The sequence below is a fragment of the Trachemys scripta genome, chromosome 2, assembly GCF_013100865.1.
Source record: "Trachemys scripta elegans isolate TJP31775 chromosome 2, CAS_Tse_1.0, whole genome shotgun sequence".
Taxonomy (NCBI): Eukaryota; Metazoa; Chordata; order Testudines; family Emydidae; genus Trachemys; species Trachemys scripta.
The window spans coordinates 231,249,633-231,271,425 of record NC_048299.1 but is presented as its reverse complement, the minus strand read 5'-3'; the positions used below and the strand labels follow the sequence as shown (position 1 = coordinate 231,271,425).

Genomic DNA, 21,793 nt, shown 5'->3' with positions numbered 1-21,793 from the left:
CAAACAGCGTTATTGTTAACGTAAGGCATGACCTCGAAAAGACCTGCCTTTTACCATTATAAAATGGAAATGCTAAATAGAGCTAATCAGATGTTTTTGATAACACTTTTTTGGTCAGCAAATGCCAATTTGACAAAAGTGAAACCCTTTGCCGGAAAGGATCAATTTGAAGAATTTCCCAATCTGAAAGATATTTGGAAAAAATGTCCAAGCTATTGAAATACCCTGTTTGGACATTTTCTAAACGAAAAAGTTTCATTTCTTAGGCAGAAACAAATTTTGGTTTCATAATCAAAGTGAATGTATAGTAAAAAAAAAAAAAGGTAAAAACAATAAAAAAAGCTTGAAATCAACATTAAATGTTTCAAAATTATCTAAATGAGATGTTTCTACTGACCATATCAGAAATTGCGGGGGGCAGAGTGGGGGAAGGAGAGGATTGGTTCATGACTATTACTGAGATTTTAACCTTTTGTTCTGATTTGGGACGTGAAAAATATTTGAAGTCTCAAAAATTCTCATGGAATGGGAAAACCGCTTCCTACTCAGCTCTAATTTTATGTACATAATAAACTTTAATCCTATCACCATTTCATTTTCCAACCCCGGTTCACAAATCCAGTAAAAGTTTATTGTGCAGTAAAATAAGCTAACCACTGGCTGGCCACCCACACGTCTGGTATCATGTCTTGTCATGCAAGACTTAGCATTTGAGCCCTGAGGTGGAATAAAACTCTGGAACCAATGGAGTTTGCTCTACTGGAGATCTGAGTATTCCAGACATCTTACCAGGAATCTCCTCCTCCCCTAAAATGAAGAAATTGACATAATATACCACTATTTAGAGCTCCTTCCCAGTGTGCACTGGAACTAACTTGCAGCCTCATTAGCCTGATTCACTATCCAAATATGAACCTGTCTGCTGCTACCACATTATTTACCTGTCTCCATTGTAAAAACTAACCATTTATTCATGCTCTTTGTTTCCTATCTTTTAACCAAGTACTGATCCATGAGGGGACCTTTTCTCTTATCCCTTTAATTTGCTTAAGAGCCCTTGTTGAGGGACCTTGTCAAAGGCTTTAGATTGGCATTTCCCTTTAGAAAAATCACACTGACTCTTCCCCAACACATCATGTTCATCTTTGCATCTGAAAATTTGGTCTTTACTGTGGTTTCAATCAATTTGACTGGTCTGAAGTTAGGTTTACCGGTCTGTAATTGACAGGATTGACTCTGGAGCCTTTTTAAAAATTTGCACTACATTAGCTACCCTCCAGTCATCTGGTACAGAAACTGATTTAAGTGGTAGGTTACATACCACAGTTAAAAGCAACAGAGGGTTCTGTGGCACCTTTAAGACAACAGAAGTATTGGGAGCATAAGTTTTCGTGGGTAAGAACCTCACTTCTTCAGATGCAAGACTTCAGACTTGCATCTGAAGAAGTGAGGTTCTTACCCACGAAAGCTTATGCTCCCAATACTTCTGTTAGTCTTAAAGGTGCCACAGGACCATCTGTTGCTTTTTACAGATTCAGACTAACACAGCTACCCCTCTGATACTTGATACCACAATTAGTAGTTCTGCAGTTTCATATTTGAGTTCTTCAGAACTCTTGGTTGAATACCACCTGGTCCTGGTTACTTACTGCTAAGTAATTTATTCATGTGTTCCAAATCCTCCTCTACTCACATTTCAATCTGGGACAGTTCCTCCTCCTAAAAAATAATGGGTTGGGTGTGGGTGTCTCCTCTGTATCCTCAGCTGTAAAGACGGATGCAAAGAATTTATCTGGCTTCTCTGCAATGGGTCTGTCTTCTTTGAGTACTCCTTTAGCACCTCAGTTGTCCAGTTGCCTCACTGACTGTTTGGCAGGCTCCCTGCTTCTGATATATTTAAAAGTAATTGCTGTTCGTTTTTTGGTTTTAGCTAGTTGCTCTTAAAATTCTTTCTCGGCTTTCCTTATTATATTTTTACACTTGACTTGCCAGAGTTTATGCTCCCTATTATCCTCAGAAGGATCTGATTTCCAATTTTTAAAGAATGCCTTTTTGCCTCTAACCACCTCTTTTTACTCTGCAGTTTAGAATTACAACATAAAATGGAGCTACAGAATTTTCTTATTACAAAATTATGTAAAAGGAACAGTGCATTTAGAAATCGCCTTTAAAACAGTTGTGGTTAATGGCCTTATCTGAATAGCAATTCTTTTTAACAATAGTCTCATGCAGCAGTGAAGGAGTGCCACCTAGAGGGCAAAAGTAAATCTACATTATTATGGTTTTACTTTTAACTGCTAGTAGATTCTCCTAGTTTTAGCTATCCGTGCATAGATATCTGTGCTTCCTTCCCTCCACCACACAAAATACCTACTCTAATTCTAGTAGTGAGAGGTATATTGTCAGGACTACAAATAATACATTGCATTTCTGTATCTTTCATCTGAGGACCTCAAAGCACTTTATAATTGTGAATCAATTAAGCCTCACACCATCTTTGTAACAGGTATGGGACCACTTTAACACAGAAATGGAAGATGTCAGTTGTTTAATAGTATACAGAAACACTATTCCACAGTTTATCATAGGATGTGAAGAACACTGTATTTAGTTGAAAATTCAGGCATGATTTAGTTAGAGTGAATACAATTATTCAAGTTGGAATATGGCCAGGACATTGGGGTTCATCTGCTTATTTTCATGAAAACTGTGTGGACTCTTTAATGCTTTAATGCCTAAAAGTGATTCAGACCTTAGTTTTATGTTTCACTTGAAATATATTACTTCAAACAGCACACTGTCCCACAACTCCATGCTCAATAATTGGTTCAGTATTGACTCAGAGGGAAAAGTGACACTTCCTGCAGCATATTACTTGGAGGTCTGACACCCTAGTGCAGGGGTCAGCAACCTGCGGCATGTGAGATGATTGTGAGTGCCATCCTAGGGTCCTGGATGCTGGCCCCTGCCACTCGGGGTCCTGTTTGCCAGTTCCACTCAGCCCGCTGCCAGCCCTGGGTCCCAGCCACCGATCCTGGGGGCTCTGCTCCTGGCCTCAGTCCGGGACTCTACAGCCGCCCCCAGCTGTGGCCCACTGGCCCAAGCCTGGGACAGGGAGGGGTGCAGACAGGGGCAAGAGGGGGCACAGCTCAGCACCTCCCCCTTAAAAATTGTTCCAGCACCACTGTACTGGGATATTTTTAAGTCCTGATTTGCTGCTTACATCACTATCTCGTCACATGGAACAGCGCATTGCGTTTGATGTTGTGCTGTCTGTCGTAATTTTTTCCCCCCACTGTAAGTTGAGGGGTACATTTGACAAAATGTCAGCTCCTAAGAAAGCAAAGTTAGATGTCTGTTCATTTCAGCCTTCTTGGACAGACACATTTGGATTTATTCAAAAGAAGGACCGTATTGTTTGTGCTTTCTGTTGTGAAAGTGTTGTTTGTTGCACATCAAGTGTTTGACGACATTTTCAAACGAAACATGAGAAAACCTTTCTTGACGAAGGAGACAAGACTGAATCGATCAAAAAGGCAGTGGCAGGATATGAGAAACAAAGCACTGTTTTTAAATGATTAAGTGTAAGTAAAAATCAAGCCACGACAAATGGTTCTGGATCTTTATGAAACCCAGAAGGCATTTGTTGTAAAACTAGCAGTTTTTTCTTGGGATATTCGAACTTCGACTTTCCGCTACTTCCAACACATAAAAGAACTATTGACACGTTGCATTGTCAGTGTCGATGAGATTGGAATGTACATGCAAGAACTGGAATCAGAATTTTCTGACAGATTTCAAGATTTCCAGCAATTTGGCCCAATGCTTGCTTTTCTAATTAAGCCTGAAAAGTTCAACGAAAGCGACTTGGATTTGTCTGTATTTCAGGGGATGGGTGTTGAAGATTTCGAAATGCAGCTCATTCAGTTAAAAAGCTCAGAATTGTGGGCATCAAAGTTTGGAGATCTGCGGAGTGCACTTAAAGCTACCAAGAGAGATCATGGGGCCTCTATTCTGACCTGCTGGATGTCCCTGCCAGCGAAATTTAACTGTTTGAAGAAAATTGTGTTTGCAATGCTTTCAGCATTTGGATCCACATACCTGTGTGAACAGGTATTTTCACACATGAAATGTGTCCTCTGTCCCTCTCGGAGCCAGTTAACCACTGATCACTCAGAAGCCTGTGTGCAGCTTAAAGTATCCAAATACGTGCCAGACACTGGAAAACTCAGCAAGAAAAAGCAAGGGCAAGGATCACACTAAACTAATAAGATTTGCATTTTAATTTAATTTTAAAGGAAGCTTCTTCAACATTTTAAAAACCTTATTTACTTTACATACAACAATAGTTTAGTTATATATTATAGAGAGAGACCTTTTTAAAATGTTATATTGTATCACTGGCACGCAAAACCTTAAATTAGAGTGAATAAATGAAGACTTGGCACACCACTGCTGAAAGGCTGCCGACCCCTGCCATAGTGCTAACTATGCCTGAACTTGTTTATCTTGTATGGTATAATGAAAGCACACAGCAGTATGGAATACTTAAAGGTAAGTATCTAACATTCTTTTACTGTGTAAATTATCCGTAACAAAGTAAATAAGAGAATAAACTCTTATGCTTTGGCCTTATGAAGGTAATTTTTGAAGGTCTTAAAGCTCCTTTTGAATTTTTAAAAGGGATTTATTCTTCTATATTTCTGGATGCAATTTAGTTATATTTTAAATAATAAATATTTTAATATGAAAAATGTTTCATCTTGATAGAAACTTTATTCTAATTTACCCTTTCAGAATGTTAATGATTAGAGACTCTCTCATTATACTCTGTTCTGATTTATGTGGATATTACATAGAAAGAACTACATTAATCTCTCTGTACCTGTTTCATATCTGTAAAATGAGAATAAAGGCCAAAATTGTCAAAGGTGTCCATTAATTTTGGGTGCCCAACTTGAGATGCCTAGAGCCTGATTTTTCAGAGTACGGAACGTTTTTATAGCCCTTTATATTTTCAAAGCACAGCTGCTATTGACTTCATCTGCTGTTATGGGTACTTCAGCACTTCTGCAAATCAATCTGCAGGGTCTTAAGTTGGGCACCCAGAAAACGAGGAACACAGTATCAGTGGCCAACTGTGAAAAATTTGCTTTCGGTGACTTACCCAGCATCACGCAGGAACTATTTAGCAGATAGAATCAAGAATCAAGCTCTCAGAAGGGGCATTCAACTGCCTCAACCACGAGCCCATCCTTTCTCTTTCTGCCATCCCCTGCCTCATTCCCTACACACCTTCCTTTGCAACAAATGAAGCAGGGGTCCTACAGTGAAGTCTCCTTCATTGTATAACCCTGGTTTATGCCCAAATCAGGTCTATCCTGTGTACTGAATGAGGCAGGGAACCGTGGGGGAAAAAAACAGTATGGGATTATGCAATTAAAAAGTGTCCACATAAGTCGGCCAAATAAAGGCAACCTTAATTCTAGCATTTCCTAATTTCTGAATGCTTGACTTTGTAAACCTTAATAATGTTCTTTTAATGTAGTATTTTTCCAGTGTAATTTAAGTTTAAAAAACGTTCTGTAAAAACAAAGTACATCTAGGAACATCTTATTGACATCCATAAGGGTTATCAGCAGGTTTGTGACTTTTAGATCCAGAGAACAGACCTCCACCTCTTAAACTAACAGAATAATTGGTAGCAGTAATAGACTGTTATCCTCCATGCAGACCAGCCGTACAGATGTGCTTTTAGAACTTAAAACTATTTAGAAAAATCAACTTTAAACAGGAATATCCAAACCACAGTTAGAAAGATTATGGAAGGAGCAGAAAAATAAGGAACCAACAGGAAAGCCACAGGCTAAATGACATTTCTGAAAATTATATTTAAAAGTTTTAAAAACTGAAGGAATAGTAAATTGGAAGGAATACCACTGCATATTTGTGCAAGTTTTAAATTGCTCTGCTTTAAAAACGTGTCTTTAGATAAAAATTCATTTCACTGCTTGAAAATAACGTCTAGTCTTTATGCAATTCTCTCAATAAAGTTTGCTCCAAGCCATCTGCAAGATGCTGCTTAAGTCACTCATTTGAAGTGGCCATACAGGTGTTCTTTAATTTCTGGGGGCTGGTCTACACTACAGCTGTAAGTCGACCTATATTACGGTAATGTAACTGAAGTTGACATAACTTAGGTCGACTTACAGAAGTGTCTACACCGTGCTGTGTCGACGGGAGACACCCTCCCACCAACTTACTTTGCTCTTCACGGGGAGCTGGAGTACAGGAGTCGATGGGAGAGTGCACTGCCATTAATTTAGAGGGTCTGGTGAATCAATCGCAGCAGTGCCGATCTAGCCATAAGTATAGACAAGCCCTAAGTATCAAAAGAGGAAATGGAAGATGTTTTCCTTTATTTTCTTCCTTTCCCCACTACATTTTCTAAAGCAGAGACAGATTGAAGGAAACCGCTCAGTGAGCAAATGAACTAGGAAATTAGTTCAATATGGGAATTCCAAAGAGGGAAGAGTCAGACCTACCTCCATGTCACCATTTGAGACTGACTGGGGAGCTCTACCCACAGCAGGGGACCCCTTGACAGACAGCTAGGGCTTAGTGCTGAGTCAGGAGCCATCATAGCCACTCTATCACCGCCTGGACCTGTTCCCTCATCACCAAGAGAGACTATAATTGGAAAGCTCTGCCCATAGCAGAGGATTATTGCAAACAGAGGGACTCAGAGCCAGGCTGAGATTATACCTTCTGTGGGTGTTTCTATTTTGTAATCTTGTCCATCTGCCACTCATCATACCACTTTTCTGCACCATAGTATCTATCCTCCTCCTCCTCCCTCCCCACACTGGCTCCATCTCCCTCATTACCCACCCTCCTTTACAGTTCCCACCACCTCTTGCTACTCCTATTCCCCTCTCCATCCCAAGTTTCTTCCTTCCTCCCACCACCACAAATTCAGGTCCCATATCTGCATCCTCCTCCTCACCTCTGGTGACATTTGCCCCAACCCTGGCCCTCCCTCCATCTCCCACACTCATTCCTGGCACTATGTCTGACCCCCGCATACCACCATTCCTATCCTCAGACTTAGGCCCCTTGTTCCCCATCCACTGGTCCCCTTCTCTTGCTCTCTCAGGAATGCCCACTCCACCTCTAAAATAATCACAGCTATCCACCACCTCTTTATATCTTGTTCCTTTCAGCTCCTGGCTCTCAAAGGGGCCTGGATCCCTTTGATTGGTACTGCCTATGCAACTGCCCTCTCCTCGTTACACACTCCCTGATGTGGATCAGACTGTGGGGGAATACTGGGTTTCTCCTCTCCCATTCCTGCCACTTCCAACACCCTCCTCCTCCCCTTTCACACTCTTTTTCCTCTTCTGAACATCACTTCTCTGGCTCCTCTTATCTCCCTCCTCTATGCCGCCATCATCTATCACTGACCCAATTCCTTCTCAACAGCTGGGGATGGGCGACAGGGAATAAATCACTTGATTACCCCTTCTGTTCATTCCCTCTGGGGCACCTAGCATTGGCCACTGTTGGGAGATAGGATACTGGGCTAGATGGACCTTTGGTCTGACCCAGTATGGCCATTCTTGTGTTCAGCCTCTCTCCATAATTTCAACTCCTGGCTCTCTCTCTTCCTCCTCACAATCTCCCACATTCATCCTCAGTGACTTCAACTTCCATGTTGATGGCCCATCTGACCCCTTAGCTGCACATTTCCTCACCCTCCCAGCCCATGGCTGTTGCCTCAACTTTTTCATTCCTCCTGCAGCCCTGGATCAATTCTTCCAGTCCCCAAGAAGACCATTCACTTGACTTGGTTTTTACCAACCATGGTGCACTCTCTCTCTCTCTCATCTCCCCATTGCTGAGTTCCCCCTCTCCAACTGGTCACCTGGTCTCTTTCAGCAGTGTTCCCCCCCACCTCATGTCCTGTCAGTCGGCCTTTCCATGACTGCCAGTCTATCAGCATTAGATGGCTTGTCGTCTGCTTTCAGTCCCCTCCTCTCTGCTTTCTCTCCCCACCTCTTCCATGACTGTTGAGTCTTTCCATGCATCACTCTCCTCTATTTTGCCCCTCTCTCCCATCACAACCCCTTTGTCTCTTTCCCCTCACAATACAAACATGCTGTAGCCTCTCCCTTCTTTAAAAAATAATAATAATAAAAAGAACAGAAAAAGAACAGAAACTAACCACACTAAAATATTGAATAGTACCAGACCAACGACTGATTCTGCAGGACTGCACTAGATATGCCCTCCCAGTTTGACAGCAAACCATTGATAACTATTCTAAGTATGTCATTTCTCATTTACTATCAAAATGTCAAGACCTGTCTCTGATTGCCTAAGATATCAGCCTTCTCTGCCCACTTGTTAAGTATTCAAACAACCACCTTCGTGCTGTCTCCCATGTTGCCCATCCTTAAAAACCTTCCTTTCCCATGATGCCTACAAAAAAAACTTGACAACAGTTAGACCACTAGTGTGCAGATACCACTGCCTATCATGCTGACCAATATGGTCTCAGTATTTCTTGGTACTCCTCCGTCTGTCTGTATCCATCTGTCTCATCTTATTTCTTAGATTGTAAGCTCTTTGGGGTGGGATCCATCTTTTTGTTCTGTGTTTCTACAGTGCCAAGCACAATGCGGTCCTGGTCCATGACTGGGGCTTTTAAGCACTATGGTAATACAAATAATAATAATAATCTAAATGCAACAATTTCTAACTTTACAGTTTGGCATCATTTCTTCCTTTTCTGTTTCTCCTTCTACTTCCTTCTTTCTTTCTTCTCTTCTCTTCATATTTCTGTTTTCAGTTTCTAATTCTCACTTATTTTCTTACCCTTTCTTGTATCCCTACTTATCTCTTTGGCTTTACCTCTGATCTCTTTCTTGCACACATCTCTTCCTGCTTCCCTCATCATGTTCCTAACAGTACATGCTTATCCTTCCCCTTAAGGCATAATCAAAAACCAGCTACCCTGCTTCTTGAACTGCATGAAGCTGTGACAGAAGCACTCTAGAGAGGAGTAAGGCCACGAAGTTAGCTGCTGGAGGAGGGAAGGAGTAGGAAAGGCTGCCACAGAATGGGGGAGGAGAAGTTGGGTTGAGGGAGGTCAGGATGGTGGCGCTACGGAAATCATTGGGAACTGAGCTGATCCATAGGGGAGCGAAGCTTTCTCAACATCAAACCCTTTTACATAGGCAAGGAGGCATTTGTCAAGCTTGATGGCCCTTAAACTTACCACTTCCTAAACTGTAATCATAGCATGTTATGTAAACATACCATGCCAAATTCATCTTTGGTTCATACACAGAAAAGTCAATAGAGTTAAATCAGGGATGAAATTGGCCCATTTCATCTCTATCATTAATAGAAAGAATTGTAATTAGTTTAAATTATATCGAGAGCATAGAGAACAACTAACATCTTTAAAATTATCATCAGGGACAAATCAAACGTTAACTACAAAATGAATGTGGACTTACCCTGCTTGTGGGCTTGTCATGCTCACTGAATTTTTATGAGCTGGAGATAAGGTCTGAATTTTGCTTCCAGAAGGCCCACCTGTAGATAACACTTTACTCGTAGGTGTACCTTACGATATAAAGAAGCTAATATTAGAATTTGCCTCTCAATGCAAAAATAGTATTCTTGTATGATAACATGTACGGCCCACATTGGAATCATTAGAAAACTACTTAGAAATAATTTCTTAATATATAACGGCATTAGCAAGAGTATTAATAATTGCCTAGAAAATTCACAGAAGTCCAGTGAGACAATAAGGTCTATTGTATTCTAAAATAAGGGGCATGGGTTGGTGCGTTCTGCATTTTAAAGAAAATTCTATAATGCAGAGGGCCAGCATAACTGCAATAATGAATTTTAGAGAGATAAATGATAGATGCCTATTTGTGACTAGAACAGGGTCCAATGTTTACAGAATTTGCTGTACTATACATGTATTTTTAATTCTTACTAGTATATGCAGTGTTTATTAGAGAAATATTACAAATTTATTAGAGAATTTACTAACCAAAAGAAAAATCTGACTTCAAATGCTGAAATTAAAAACAATGTTGCACTCATCAGTACACAGAGGTCCCAGTTAAACAAAGCACTTAACCACATGTGCAAGTCCCAGGGACCTCACTAGAACTATGATTAAAGATATGCATGAACTACAGCGTCTTGATGAACTGAGACTGAAATCCCTATTTTAGGACATTTACTAAATCTTTACTTTAACTGATTTTTTGTTGAGTAAATAACTTTATAAATAAACATTGTAATGTGCGCCAATCACAGATGTACCCAAAGGCCTGAGATTACAAAAAAATAGGAAATGCAACCGGAAATAGTATGCAAGTAAAAGCCAGTCGCCATTTAACTCACTCGTGTGCTACTGTTTGAGTTCTATGAGTTCCCCATAAGAAGCTTTTATGTCCTGTCTTTCTCTGTGTGCACCACTTGTACAACTTTACAGCTACTAAAATTATACAATCTTGATTTCATAGTTGGAAATCAGTTATTTAGAAAGTAGATGCATAATTCAAAATACCAGTTCATACCTACAACAGTTTTGCTAACATTACTTGGCTGTGGTAAGCGTGATGAGGATGGTGTTGATCCTGCAGAAGGTGCCTTTTTAACTGTAGCAGGCTTGTACTGTAACAATGGACATAAAACTCAACTATAACATAATTAATTATTTAGCTGTTTAATCAAGTAATTAAATGTAACGTGAAAGATTGTTAGCCTGTCTTCCCACCCCAGCTCCTGAAATTACCATCAGTCAGCATTGCTTCTGGTACAGTGGTTGAAGAAATTGTTTCTACCGGTTTGAAAGACATTTCCTATCCATATAATGTAAAATACTGTAGAAAAGGTTAAAAACATTCTAACTGGTAGAAACTTTTAAATTGTATCCCATTGTATCTCTCCCCACCCCCCCAATATCTCCCACTGCTCATCTCTTTTAATAACCCCTAATATCACCCCACAACTAAAATTTTCCTCTTAGGAGAGTGCTCAGGAAAGTAGCCTCTTTTCATTGTTCCAAACTCCATTCACACAGCTGGACATTGGACCAGTTTCTGCACAGACTTGGAGCCTAGTCACCTTCAGGACATAATGCAAGATTAACTAATTTTATTTAGCTTTTTATTAACTATTTTAGTTTGTGTTTGTTTCGTATTTTACCCTCTGAACTTAAAGCACCTACCCACCATGGTGAGGGTACTATAGAAAGGAACAAGACATAATACATACACTCTGATCTCCCATTTGCTTCCTGTACTGTAAACCTAGCCTCAATCTTGACCATTAGCATTTTCCTTCTCCGTCTACATCTCTGATATCCAGAAATCTGCCTACCATCATTTAGGCAACCGTGGATATGTAAGTTACTTTCCTTACTGTGTGTCTATTAAAATGCTGATCTAGGTCTTCCATCTCCTCCCAATAACTAAGAGCAACTCCCAGACGATGGATATACCAAATACTGCTGTCCAACTTCTCATATGTCCCATGAAGCAGAGCCATAACTGTCATTCTCTAGTATCTTCACTTGCTCCCCAGTTGTTTCGGAATCCAGTTCAAATTGCATTTCTTGTTTTTATGATGTTCTATGAACTTGTTTCAACCTAGTTTACAAACTTTGCCTCTCTGTACTCATCATCCTAATGCCGCCATGAACCTTCAGTAATTTGTATATGCAGAAGTCTGGAGAACTACTTCTCTGCCATTTCTCATAATCTCCACCTATATTTATGAGAGAGCTTTCTTTTCTCTGACTCCTATCATCTGGGAAAGTCTTCTTGCATCTCTACACCTGATTAACTCTCACCCAAAAACCAAAACTTTCCCCTTGTCTGTGCCTCTTGATTTCTCTCTCCCACAGCTATGTTATTCTGGACTTGTATTATTTAACTCTATAAGGCATTTTGTGATACACCTAAAATGATTAACTGACTTGGCTTAACAAAGACATAAAAGAAATCAGCAGTCAAAGAAAGTATTATACTTCACCTGTGTTCGAGCAGGCAGCTTCCCTTTTGCATCAGCAGCCAATTTTGCTTTATTACTAATACGTGCTGCCTGTTCCTTGCAGAAATTGATGTGCCTGTCAGCTGCATTTTCATTAAATCGTCTCTGGCAATATGGGCATTGAATGTAATCTTAAAACAAAACAAAAAAAGCACCTTAACTTGAAAAAGGGGACATGAACAATGACTGGTCTTTCAGGCAATTGTGCACCCACCTTAATTTCTTCTAGACTATATTTCTCTAGTTTGCTTATCAGAATGTCCTACAAGATTGTGTCAAAAGCCCAATTAAAATTCAAGATATATCATGTCTACAGCTGCCCTGCAGCCACTAGGGCCCTTTGCATTTGAAGGACCTTAGTTATGGTTGGGATTTGAAATAAATTTTCAAAAACTTTACTACTTAAGTCCCAAAAGATAACAGCAGCAATTTCAAATTTTCACTGATACTTTTCAGGCAAGTGAACAATCCATCGTGCATATTGAAGGCAATACTAAAAAATGAGGTCACATCTGGAACAGGGGAAACTGAATAAAGGGGAAAATTTAGCTCACATGAGAGGCATTCTTAAACAGGCTAATTTGTGGGCGTGTTGTAATTCAGGATGAACTTTATGACTACAGTCTCTCTTACTTTACAAGATGAACAATTTTTATTAACTTTGCAAAAGCTAGGAAGAACTACGCTAAAATTTATAACAATGAAAGACAATCCTGGCTTCTATGTTCCATTTTTAACAACCAAGCCACCTGGCTACGAGGAATACAGTTCTCATTGTCCTGTAGCATTCCAGTGGTTGAATGCAGGTTTTCGACATGTTACTTAATCAAAACAAGCAGACATAAACATACGCAGCAAAGCACACCCCAGATCTGATGCAGCTACAAATAAATAGCTCAAATAAAAATGCTTCATCAGCCCCATCAGGCAATTGTTCACTGGCTTGCTGAAGGGACCACAACAAAACCTATTTGTGGACACAGTCAGTCAAAGTGAGCATTCAACAGGAGGAAACACTAGTACAGGACGATACCAGTGATATTCTGCATGACCTCAATTTCAAACAAGATGTACATTATCCATAACGTTAATTAGTTTTCTTGACTTTAAATTTGGCACAGTAGTCCAGAAGAGTATATGTCAGTCCAAATCTTGGGACATAGACATATATTATCAGATAAATGTGAAGTCTTCACTTGACTATAGGTAGCTATCAGAAAAAGAAAAAAAAAAGGCACAACAGCGTGAGATCTATGTATGACCCTCAGCATGATTCTCATATTTTGTAAGGGGGGGCCTGCTTTTTAATGGAAGATTTCCTTTTCCAAAAAAAGGAAACAAAAACCTGACTAATCTCATAAAAGTTACATATTTCTCTCAGCTCCTTAGCCAACTGCCAGATTGTTCAATAACACTTTGACATACATGTGTTAAAAGTGAAAAAAAAAAATCAGAGAAAATGGGATAACAAAAATAATAGGACAAACAATTCTTAGCCAGTCAGAATAAGTAACCACAACTCATCAGCTGCTTAGCTGTTATCAGATGACAGTTCTCTGTACGCATTCATGAACATTTTATTCCAATATATTCCTTATCAATTCAACACATACAATATATCAAAATTCTTTACAAACATCTACAGCACTTCACCATTTCACATACCTGGATCATATGAAGGTGGAGGAGGGGGAGGAAGTTTTCCACCCTCTTTCAGAGTTTGATCTAGTCCTTTGGCTGCTCGTATAGTTGCTATAAACTCCTCATGCTTTCGTCTCCAGTTGGACTGTTTTTTGGGGGGTTCTGGCTAAGAAGCCAACAGAAAAAAAAAACATTATGGGTTTTGGGTTCTTTCATTTTACAATAAATACATTTCTGCTTTTATTATGCAATATTTAATACCATTATATTTAAAATCCTGACTGACCCTAAAGCTAAAGAAGACAAATAGCTCTCAGAGTTTGCAAAGAAGAGTATGGCTAATGCCTTAGACCAAAAAAAAAAGAAAAAGAAAAAGAGAAACTTGGATATTCAGTCTCAGCACAAGGATGGCAAAAGATTTTGTGTCAGAAATATAAAGAGCAACTACTTTTATCAGCAACATGATTAGTATTTCCTGAAAACTTGATCTCTGATACTCTTTTTCTCTCTGATCCTAGTCCAGAACCAATGCTTAGTGTGACATAGTGGAATATGTCTGCAGCAACCTATGAACTCCATTTTATACTGTAACTTCTATTTCAGGGGTGGCCAAACTGTGGCTCACGAGCCACATGCGGCTCTTTTACCATTCAAGTGTGGCTCGCAAGCCCTCTCCGCCCCCGCATTCTCCACCTACCAGCTGGGGTGGGAGGGAACTCGGGATCTCTGCCTTGCATTAGTGTGGTAGGGTAGGAGCTTCTGTCCAGAGGGGAGGAGGCTTTCAGGGCTTCAGCCCTGTGGGGTGCACATGCTGGGGCTCAGGGCTTCAGCAGGAGTGGGGCTGAAAGTCCAAGCCCTGGCTCCCAGCAGGTGTGCTCCAGCTTTCGAATTTCTGAAGATTGTTGTATGCAGCTCGGCGGCCCAGTAAGTTTGGCCACCCCTGTTCTATTATGTGTTATGTGCTAAACACATGTGTAACTTTCCCCAAGGCAAGTCTATTATGATGTAACCTGCCCAGGAAAGGTGCTGTCATCTTGTTCAACGACTGTCACTGAGAAGCCATCACAGAGCAATCTAGGGCAGCAATTTTAATTGTGTCTCAACTGCTGGTCCAACTCCATGGAACAATGGATTTTCTACACAGGAGCATCAGCAAAGCTAGTAGATCTTCAGCTGTCCAGCAGAGAACATGGCGAAAGTAGAGAGACTGTATTTAAGAGGGGACATCCACTGAGAAGGCAGGAGGGATGCAGCCTAACCTCAAACACTGACAGGACTTGTAGAAGGGGGAGATCAGAGCAGGGATGCACCTCAGGACTTTATTTTTTTAAAGATTTGTAATTTTCTAGTGCTTTTAAAGAGAAAAGTGACTTGGCTAAGCCAGTGTTCCTGGCTTTCCTGCAATCTTATCCCTGAAAGGTTTATACCTACAGTTAGGTGGAACTCTGAGGCACTGGTTCCAGAGTCTGGGGCAGCTGGATTACAGAGTCCCCACATCTTAAGGTAGGGTTCAGACCCAGTTAGCTTAGACGCATGTAGGACCCAGTGGTTAGTCCAATCATGGCCATCCAGAGGGAAACTGGACAGGCTGTTGCACTTTGAATAGTATACCAATCTTCAAAACATTTGTACTGGTCCTTCAGATTTCAGAATGATGTCATTCTGATTACAACCTTTTTCTTCCTATATTTGATCACAATATGATTTTAGTAGCCAATGTCTTATTAAATGACACAGGTTACTACTTTATATCACTGGAAAGCTAGGTCTGTTTCTATCTAAATTTCAATTTTTTGCAAGATAGTGGACCTTAAAATTATTACTGCTCTCTTGATCTAACTGCACGTTTTAGCTATGTTTACCATATACAGCACTGGCATTCCTTGCACATAAGCAATGAATTAACCACATAATACATGCACGTGTATGGTATTTTGTCAAAAATGATAATATTCAAAAGGTTATTTACCTACCCGTGGCTTTAGAGGTTTTACTGTGGAAATATCAGTTCCTTCTGCTCTCTGTCTGCTGGAATCAAATGTCTTCCTTCTCTTAGTAGCAGTTTTTTGGCAAATAGGTGTATGCTTTTTCTGTAAGAAAAAGAGGAAAAAAATCTATTGTATGCAATATTTATATTTGGATACAGAACAACATGAAGTTCTTCCTTATCAGCTATTTCAATCACCAAACAAAAAGTAACTAGGGTTGTCAAGCGATTAAAAAATGTATTGCGATTAATCGTGTGATTAAAAAAAATAATCACAATTAATGGCGCTATTAAACAATAATACAATACCATTTATTTAAATATTGTTGATGCTTTCTACATTTTCAAATATATTGATTTCAACACAGAATACAAAGTGTAACGTTATTTTTATTAAAAATATCTGCATTGTAAAAAACAAAAGAAATAGTATTTTTCAATTCACCTAATACAATACTGTAGTGCAATCTCTTTATCATGAACTTTGAAATTACAAATGTAGAACTATGTAAAAAAAACGGCATTCAAAAATAAAACAATGTAAAACTTTAGAGCCTACAAGTCCACTCATTCCTACTTCAGCCAATCACTCAGACAAACAAGTTTGCAGGAAATAATGCTGCCTACTTCTTGCTTACAATGGCACCCGAAAGTGAGAACAGGTGTTCGCATGGCACTGTTGTAGTCGGTGTTACAAGACATTTACATGCCAGATGCGCTCAAGATTCATTTGTCCCTTCATGCTTCAAGCACCATTCTGCTCAATAACAATTCAAACCAGAGCGGACCGATGCATGCTCATTTTCGTCATCTGAGTCAGATATCACCAAAAGAGTTTGGTTTTCATTTTTGTTCTGTAGTTTCTGCAGCGGAGTGTTGCTCTTTTAAGACTTCTGAAAGCATGGTCCACGCCATGTCCCTCTCAGATTTTGAAAGGCACTTCAGATTCTTAAACCTTGGGTCCAGTGCTGTAGCTATCTTTAAAAATCTCACATTTGGTACCTTCTTTGCCTTTTGTCAAATTTGCTGTGAAAGTGTTCTTAAAACGAACATGTGCTAGGTCATCATCCGAGACTGCTATAACATTTTCAGAAGTGAGTAGTAATTATAAGTGCCTTTAAAGAGGCCTGATTTTCACAAAGTGCTGGGCACTGCACTCTGAAAATCAGATTCCTTTAAGGTGTTTCAAGCTGGGCACGCTAAAAAAACAGGAACTCAATATCATTAGTAACGTTTGAAAATTTAAACTGAGATGCTTCGCTGCACTGACCAGGTCAGAGGTATCAGCACAGGGTTCTCAGATTGATATACCCATTCCAAAAGCAAATAGAAAATATCATCACGTTACTCACCAGTGCTGCTGGAAAGAATGTCCTTCCACAAATCTTGCATGGTAATAAATCTCCAGCTGGCACTATAATATCATTTTCTAACAAAAATAAAAATAAAACATGCATATTTATTATAAGCAAACTGAATTTTTCAACCTTTTGCCAACTTTAGTTATGTAAAAATCTTATCTTCCACCAAGTATTTCCTGACCTTGCTGACCTTATATACTTAGCAACATTTTCATTATACAAAAACATCTCCATCTGAAATACTGTCGAGAAATAGTTGAGAATACTATAATTACAAGACAAATATTTTGAATTTATTTTTCTTTTTGGCAATCCAATAGCTGAAACTAAAGAAAGCAAGCTACAAACATACAGAGATTTTAAGTCAGAACACTAGTTCGCTTCATTGCTCTTTAATAAAAAGGAGGTTTGGTGTCTGGATTTACAGTATCACTTTATCCATTGTATCAGTAGGGGAAACTATGAAAGCCAATGGGAAAATTGCCAAAGTCCTGGTCTACGCTACGAGTTTAGGTCAAAGTTAGCAGCGTTAGATCAATTTAACCCTGCACCCGTCCACACGACGAAGCCATTTTTGTCAACTTAAAGAGCTCTTAAAATTGATTTCTGTACTCCTCCCCGACGAGGGGATTAGCACTGAAATTGACCCTGCTGGGTCAAATTTGGGGTAGTGTGGATGCAATTCGACGGTTGGACTCCGGGAGCTATCCCAGAGTGCTCCTCTCTGACTGCTCTGGACAGCACTCTCAACTCAGATGCACTGGCCAGGTAGACAGGAAAAGCCCCACGAACTTTTGAATTTCATTTCCTGTTTGGCCAGCATAGCGAGCTGATCAGCACAGGTGACCATGCAGAGCTCATCAGCACAGGTGACCATGGAGTCCCAGAATCGCAAAAGAGCTCCAGCATGGACCGAATGGGAGGTACTGCATCTGATCACTTTATGGGGAGATGAATCCGTGCTATCCGAACTCCATTCCAAAAAATGAAATGCTGGAATATTTGAAAAAATCTCCAAGGGCATGAAGGACAGAGGTTATAACAGGGACCCGCAGCAGTGAAGCCTACCAAAGAACCAGAGAGGCAAACGGCCGCTCCGAGTCAGAGCTCCAGACATGCCACTTCTATGATGAACTGCATGCAATTCTAGGGGGTGCCCCATCACTACCCCACCCCTGTGCTTCCCTCCTCCCCCACCCCTCCCGGGCTACCTTAGCAGTTATCCCCCCATTTGTGTGATGAAGTAATAAAGAATGCATGAATTTGAAACAACAATGACTTTATTGCCTCTGCAAGCGGTGATCAAAGGCGGGAGGGAAGGGCGGTTGGCTTACAGGGAAGTAAAGTGAACCAAGGGGGCAGGTTTTCATCAAGGAGAAACAAACAGAACTTTCACACCCTAGCCTGACCAGTCATGAAACTGGTTTTCAAAGCTCTGATGCACACTGCGCCCTGCTGTGCTCTTCTAACCGCCCTGTGTCTGGCTGCGCATAATCAACAGCCAGGCGATTTGCCTCAACCTCCCACCCTGCCACTCTCACAGATATTGTGGAGCATACAGCAAGTAGTAATAATGATGGGAATATTGGTTTCGCTGAGGTCTGAGTCAGTAAACTGCACCAGCGAGCTTTTAAACGTCCAAAGGCACATTCTACCACCATTATGCACTTGCTCAGCCTACAGTTGAACTGCTCCTTACTACTGTCCAGGCTTCATGAGCCCTGGGAGCAAGGGGTAGGTTGGCGTAGGTGCGACCGCGCGATGCTGCCGACTGGGAGAGCCGGCTAAGGCAGAAGCCTCCAGCTGGCATGATATTCCAGGCAGGACTGAATCTCCATTAGACAAAACCTAAAGAAGAGAATGACCTGGAGTCATTCCCATTTTTGTCTATAATATTTTTTTCCCACACTTCTGAAACCCACACTGACAGGAGATCTCTGTCTCTGGCATGCTTCCAGCTTCATAACCATAATCCCACGTGAGTTTGGTTCCGGCTTTCACATGCCTGTTTGTGAAGAATGCCACCAAAGGGAAATTTCTGTTGTGCGTCTCTACAAAGACACTCTGTACAAAGAGATTTGGGCAGCAGCTATGATTAAGAAATCGGCCCACATTTCCTTCTTTTGTGGCATCCAATAAATAAATACCCCAGGAAAAGGAGTAAAACCAGCATTTTTTCCTGCATAAGTCAGCAGGAACAAGTAAGAATCAGTAAAACTGAAGTCATCGTGTGTCTTCCCTTACCAATCCCCTGAGCCACTCATTCTCCCCCACATTTCCCAACAGCAGAACAAATACTTTACAGTAACCAACTACTCACCATAAATTGGTACTCGAATTCACCATTAAAAATAACAGACTAGGTTGGACACACTCAGTGAATCTAGAAGTATTGTTACAAGCCCATGGCAAAATGATAACATCGTTCTACAGAATGAACACCAATTAGTCCTCATTGGAGCTGTAGAATCTGTAGTAGTGAATTTCTTTACAGCATTCTTAACATTTCACTGCTGCTGTTGGTAGACAGCCAACTAACAAAAATATTTCCCAAGAGCAATTTCTTCTGACAAAAATAACCCAGAAAACAAAAATGCTATTTTTTAAACTAACAGGGAAAGTTCCAGACATTCTACGTGGGCCTCAACATTTTCAGGGTCGTGCCCTTCTTACCCCTGGTGGGGGTGTGTACAGGGGTAAGGGAACAAATTACTTAGGGAGGTTGTGGAATCTGCATCATTGGAGGCTTTTAAGAACATATTAGACAAACACCTGTCAAGGAAGGTCTCGATATCACTTAGTCCTGCCTCAGTGCAAGGGACTGGACTAGATGACCTACTGAGGCCCCTTTCAGTCCTGCATGCCTATGATTCTATATTTCACATTTTTAGCTCATTCATTTTTGCCACTTTTTGGAAAGAAACAATATTTTTGAGCACCGTGCATGAGCAGGTCCTTTATCACGGCATAATGTGACCCACATTTCCTATTGTAAAACTAATTTTGACAGTAATCTTGAGATATATTTAATGACATAAGTCATAATCAAACTTCCTTTTCCATCATTTAAAAAATATATAATTGCATTTCAGCACAATCACTCAAATGCCACGCAGTAGCATGGTACTCCCATCAGATAACACTTAAACGGCAACAGTAACTAGGATGCTTGATTTTGATTAAAAAATACTCTTGCAAACCAGATGAAAATTGTCCTCACATCAATCAATCAAACCATTTTAGTCAATTTTCTAAGGGCCTGATCCTGCAAACATTTAAACATGTGCATTACTTACTCATATGCAGTCTAGATGATTTGATCAGCCTTTGTCATTTTTCACATTGAGCTAGGCAGCTAAGCCATTTTTATATAGGTTTTTCTCTATTCCCCAGAATCTGACAATCAATAATATGGAAAATACAAGCCTCATTTCCCTTTGATTTTTAATTTAGTGAATTAATCTAATTGACAGCAGAAAACATTGAAGTCCTCTGTTTAGTCACAGTTCAGATTTCCTCATATCACCTGCCAAGGTGCTTCAACCATGACCAAAAGGGAATTGTGAGAAAGTAGTTGGCTCCACATTCCAGTGTACTCCTTAGCCTCTTTGCTGAAATTGCCATCAAGAGTGCCAAATGTGAGTGTGGCTTTCCCCCAGGAAAAGGAGTAAAACCACTTCCTCACAGTTCCTGTGTGCTGACAGAATCGCACACATGCCACCTCAAGAGAATGATGGAACACGCTCCAGGCGACTTTGTCCCGGCAGACCAGGCAATTTCTTCCTCAGTCTGGCTCATCCCCTCTGCATTCAAATCAGACGGCTTCTTCCTCAATGTATCCTGGCTGCTAGTCCCTTCAGCTATGTCTACCCAATGTAAGCCAAGGGTTAGTGGGACTCAAGTCAGCTGACCTATGTCATGGAAATCTGGACCCAAGCATCTGCACTGCACTTTTAAGCCTAGGATAAGAATTTTCTGACCTATGCTCAAACCTAGGGCTCTGGCATTCACACTGAAGTGCACAGACCCAAGTCAAAGTAACTGTATCCCAGAGTGCCTAGCATCACCCCCATGTTGACACTCTAGCCCTAGGAACATGGTGCATTGTGGGGAAAACTCTACTGCCTTCCCCCCCCCTGTTTCCTAACTACGGCAGTGCTATTGATGGGACTCAGATGCCCATAAGGAGCACCTGAGTTCTTGGCTCAGCCCTGCCCGGGGAGGGATAACCCCCAACACCCCAGCAGCCAGGAACTGCCTCCCACCTAGCTACTTTGCTCCTTGTTCTGGGCAAGCGCCACGCAGCAGTGAGGAGCAGCAGGAGCTGCTGCTGCAGAAAGAGCAGGAAGGGGGAATGGGCTCGACCAGAAACTAATGGCACTTCCAACCAGCTGCACTAGCTGCCTGCAGCTACTTTGCTGCCAGAAACTGTGGACAACTCCTGGGACCTGAGGCAAGCCATGGCTGAGAGTATACAGGAAACCCTAGGTCCCAGTTTAACATGGGTATCAGACCCTGCTGGGACCTGGGATGCTGGGTTCGAGCCCTAGGTTAGTACAATTGTATTGTGGACACAACAGGGTTTTGGCTTGAGCCTGGGCTCACACCCAGTCTTAAACAGTGGTGCAGACATACCCTTTGAGAGCACAAGAGATAAAACAGTTACTCACCTTTGTAACTGTTGTTCTTCGAGATGTGTTGCTCATATCCATTCCAA

General features: G+C 40.8%; 1 protein-coding gene across 3 annotated transcripts in view; it reads right to left on the bottom strand.

Annotated features, from left to right (window-relative positions):
* Window positions 1–21,793, bottom strand: part of ZC2HC1A (zinc finger C2HC-type containing 1A) — a 54,298-nt gene that overhangs the window by 14,974 nt on the left and 17,531 nt on the right. For all 3 annotated transcript variants that reach the window (XM_034763163.1, XM_034763164.1, XM_034763165.1), the window contains exons 2-7: window positions 17,068–17,144; window positions 15,702–15,818; window positions 13,753–13,894; window positions 12,070–12,218; window positions 10,611–10,707; window positions 9,525–9,633 (exon numbers count right to left, since the gene is read on the bottom strand). In XM_034763163.1, coding sequence (XP_034619054.1) covers window positions 9,525–9,633; window positions 10,611–10,707; window positions 12,070–12,218; window positions 13,753–13,894; window positions 15,702–15,818; window positions 17,068–17,144 — 691 coding nt within the window. The remainder of the gene's footprint in view (window positions 1–9,524; window positions 9,634–10,610; window positions 10,708–12,069; window positions 12,219–13,752; window positions 13,895–15,701; window positions 15,819–17,067; window positions 17,145–21,793) is intronic.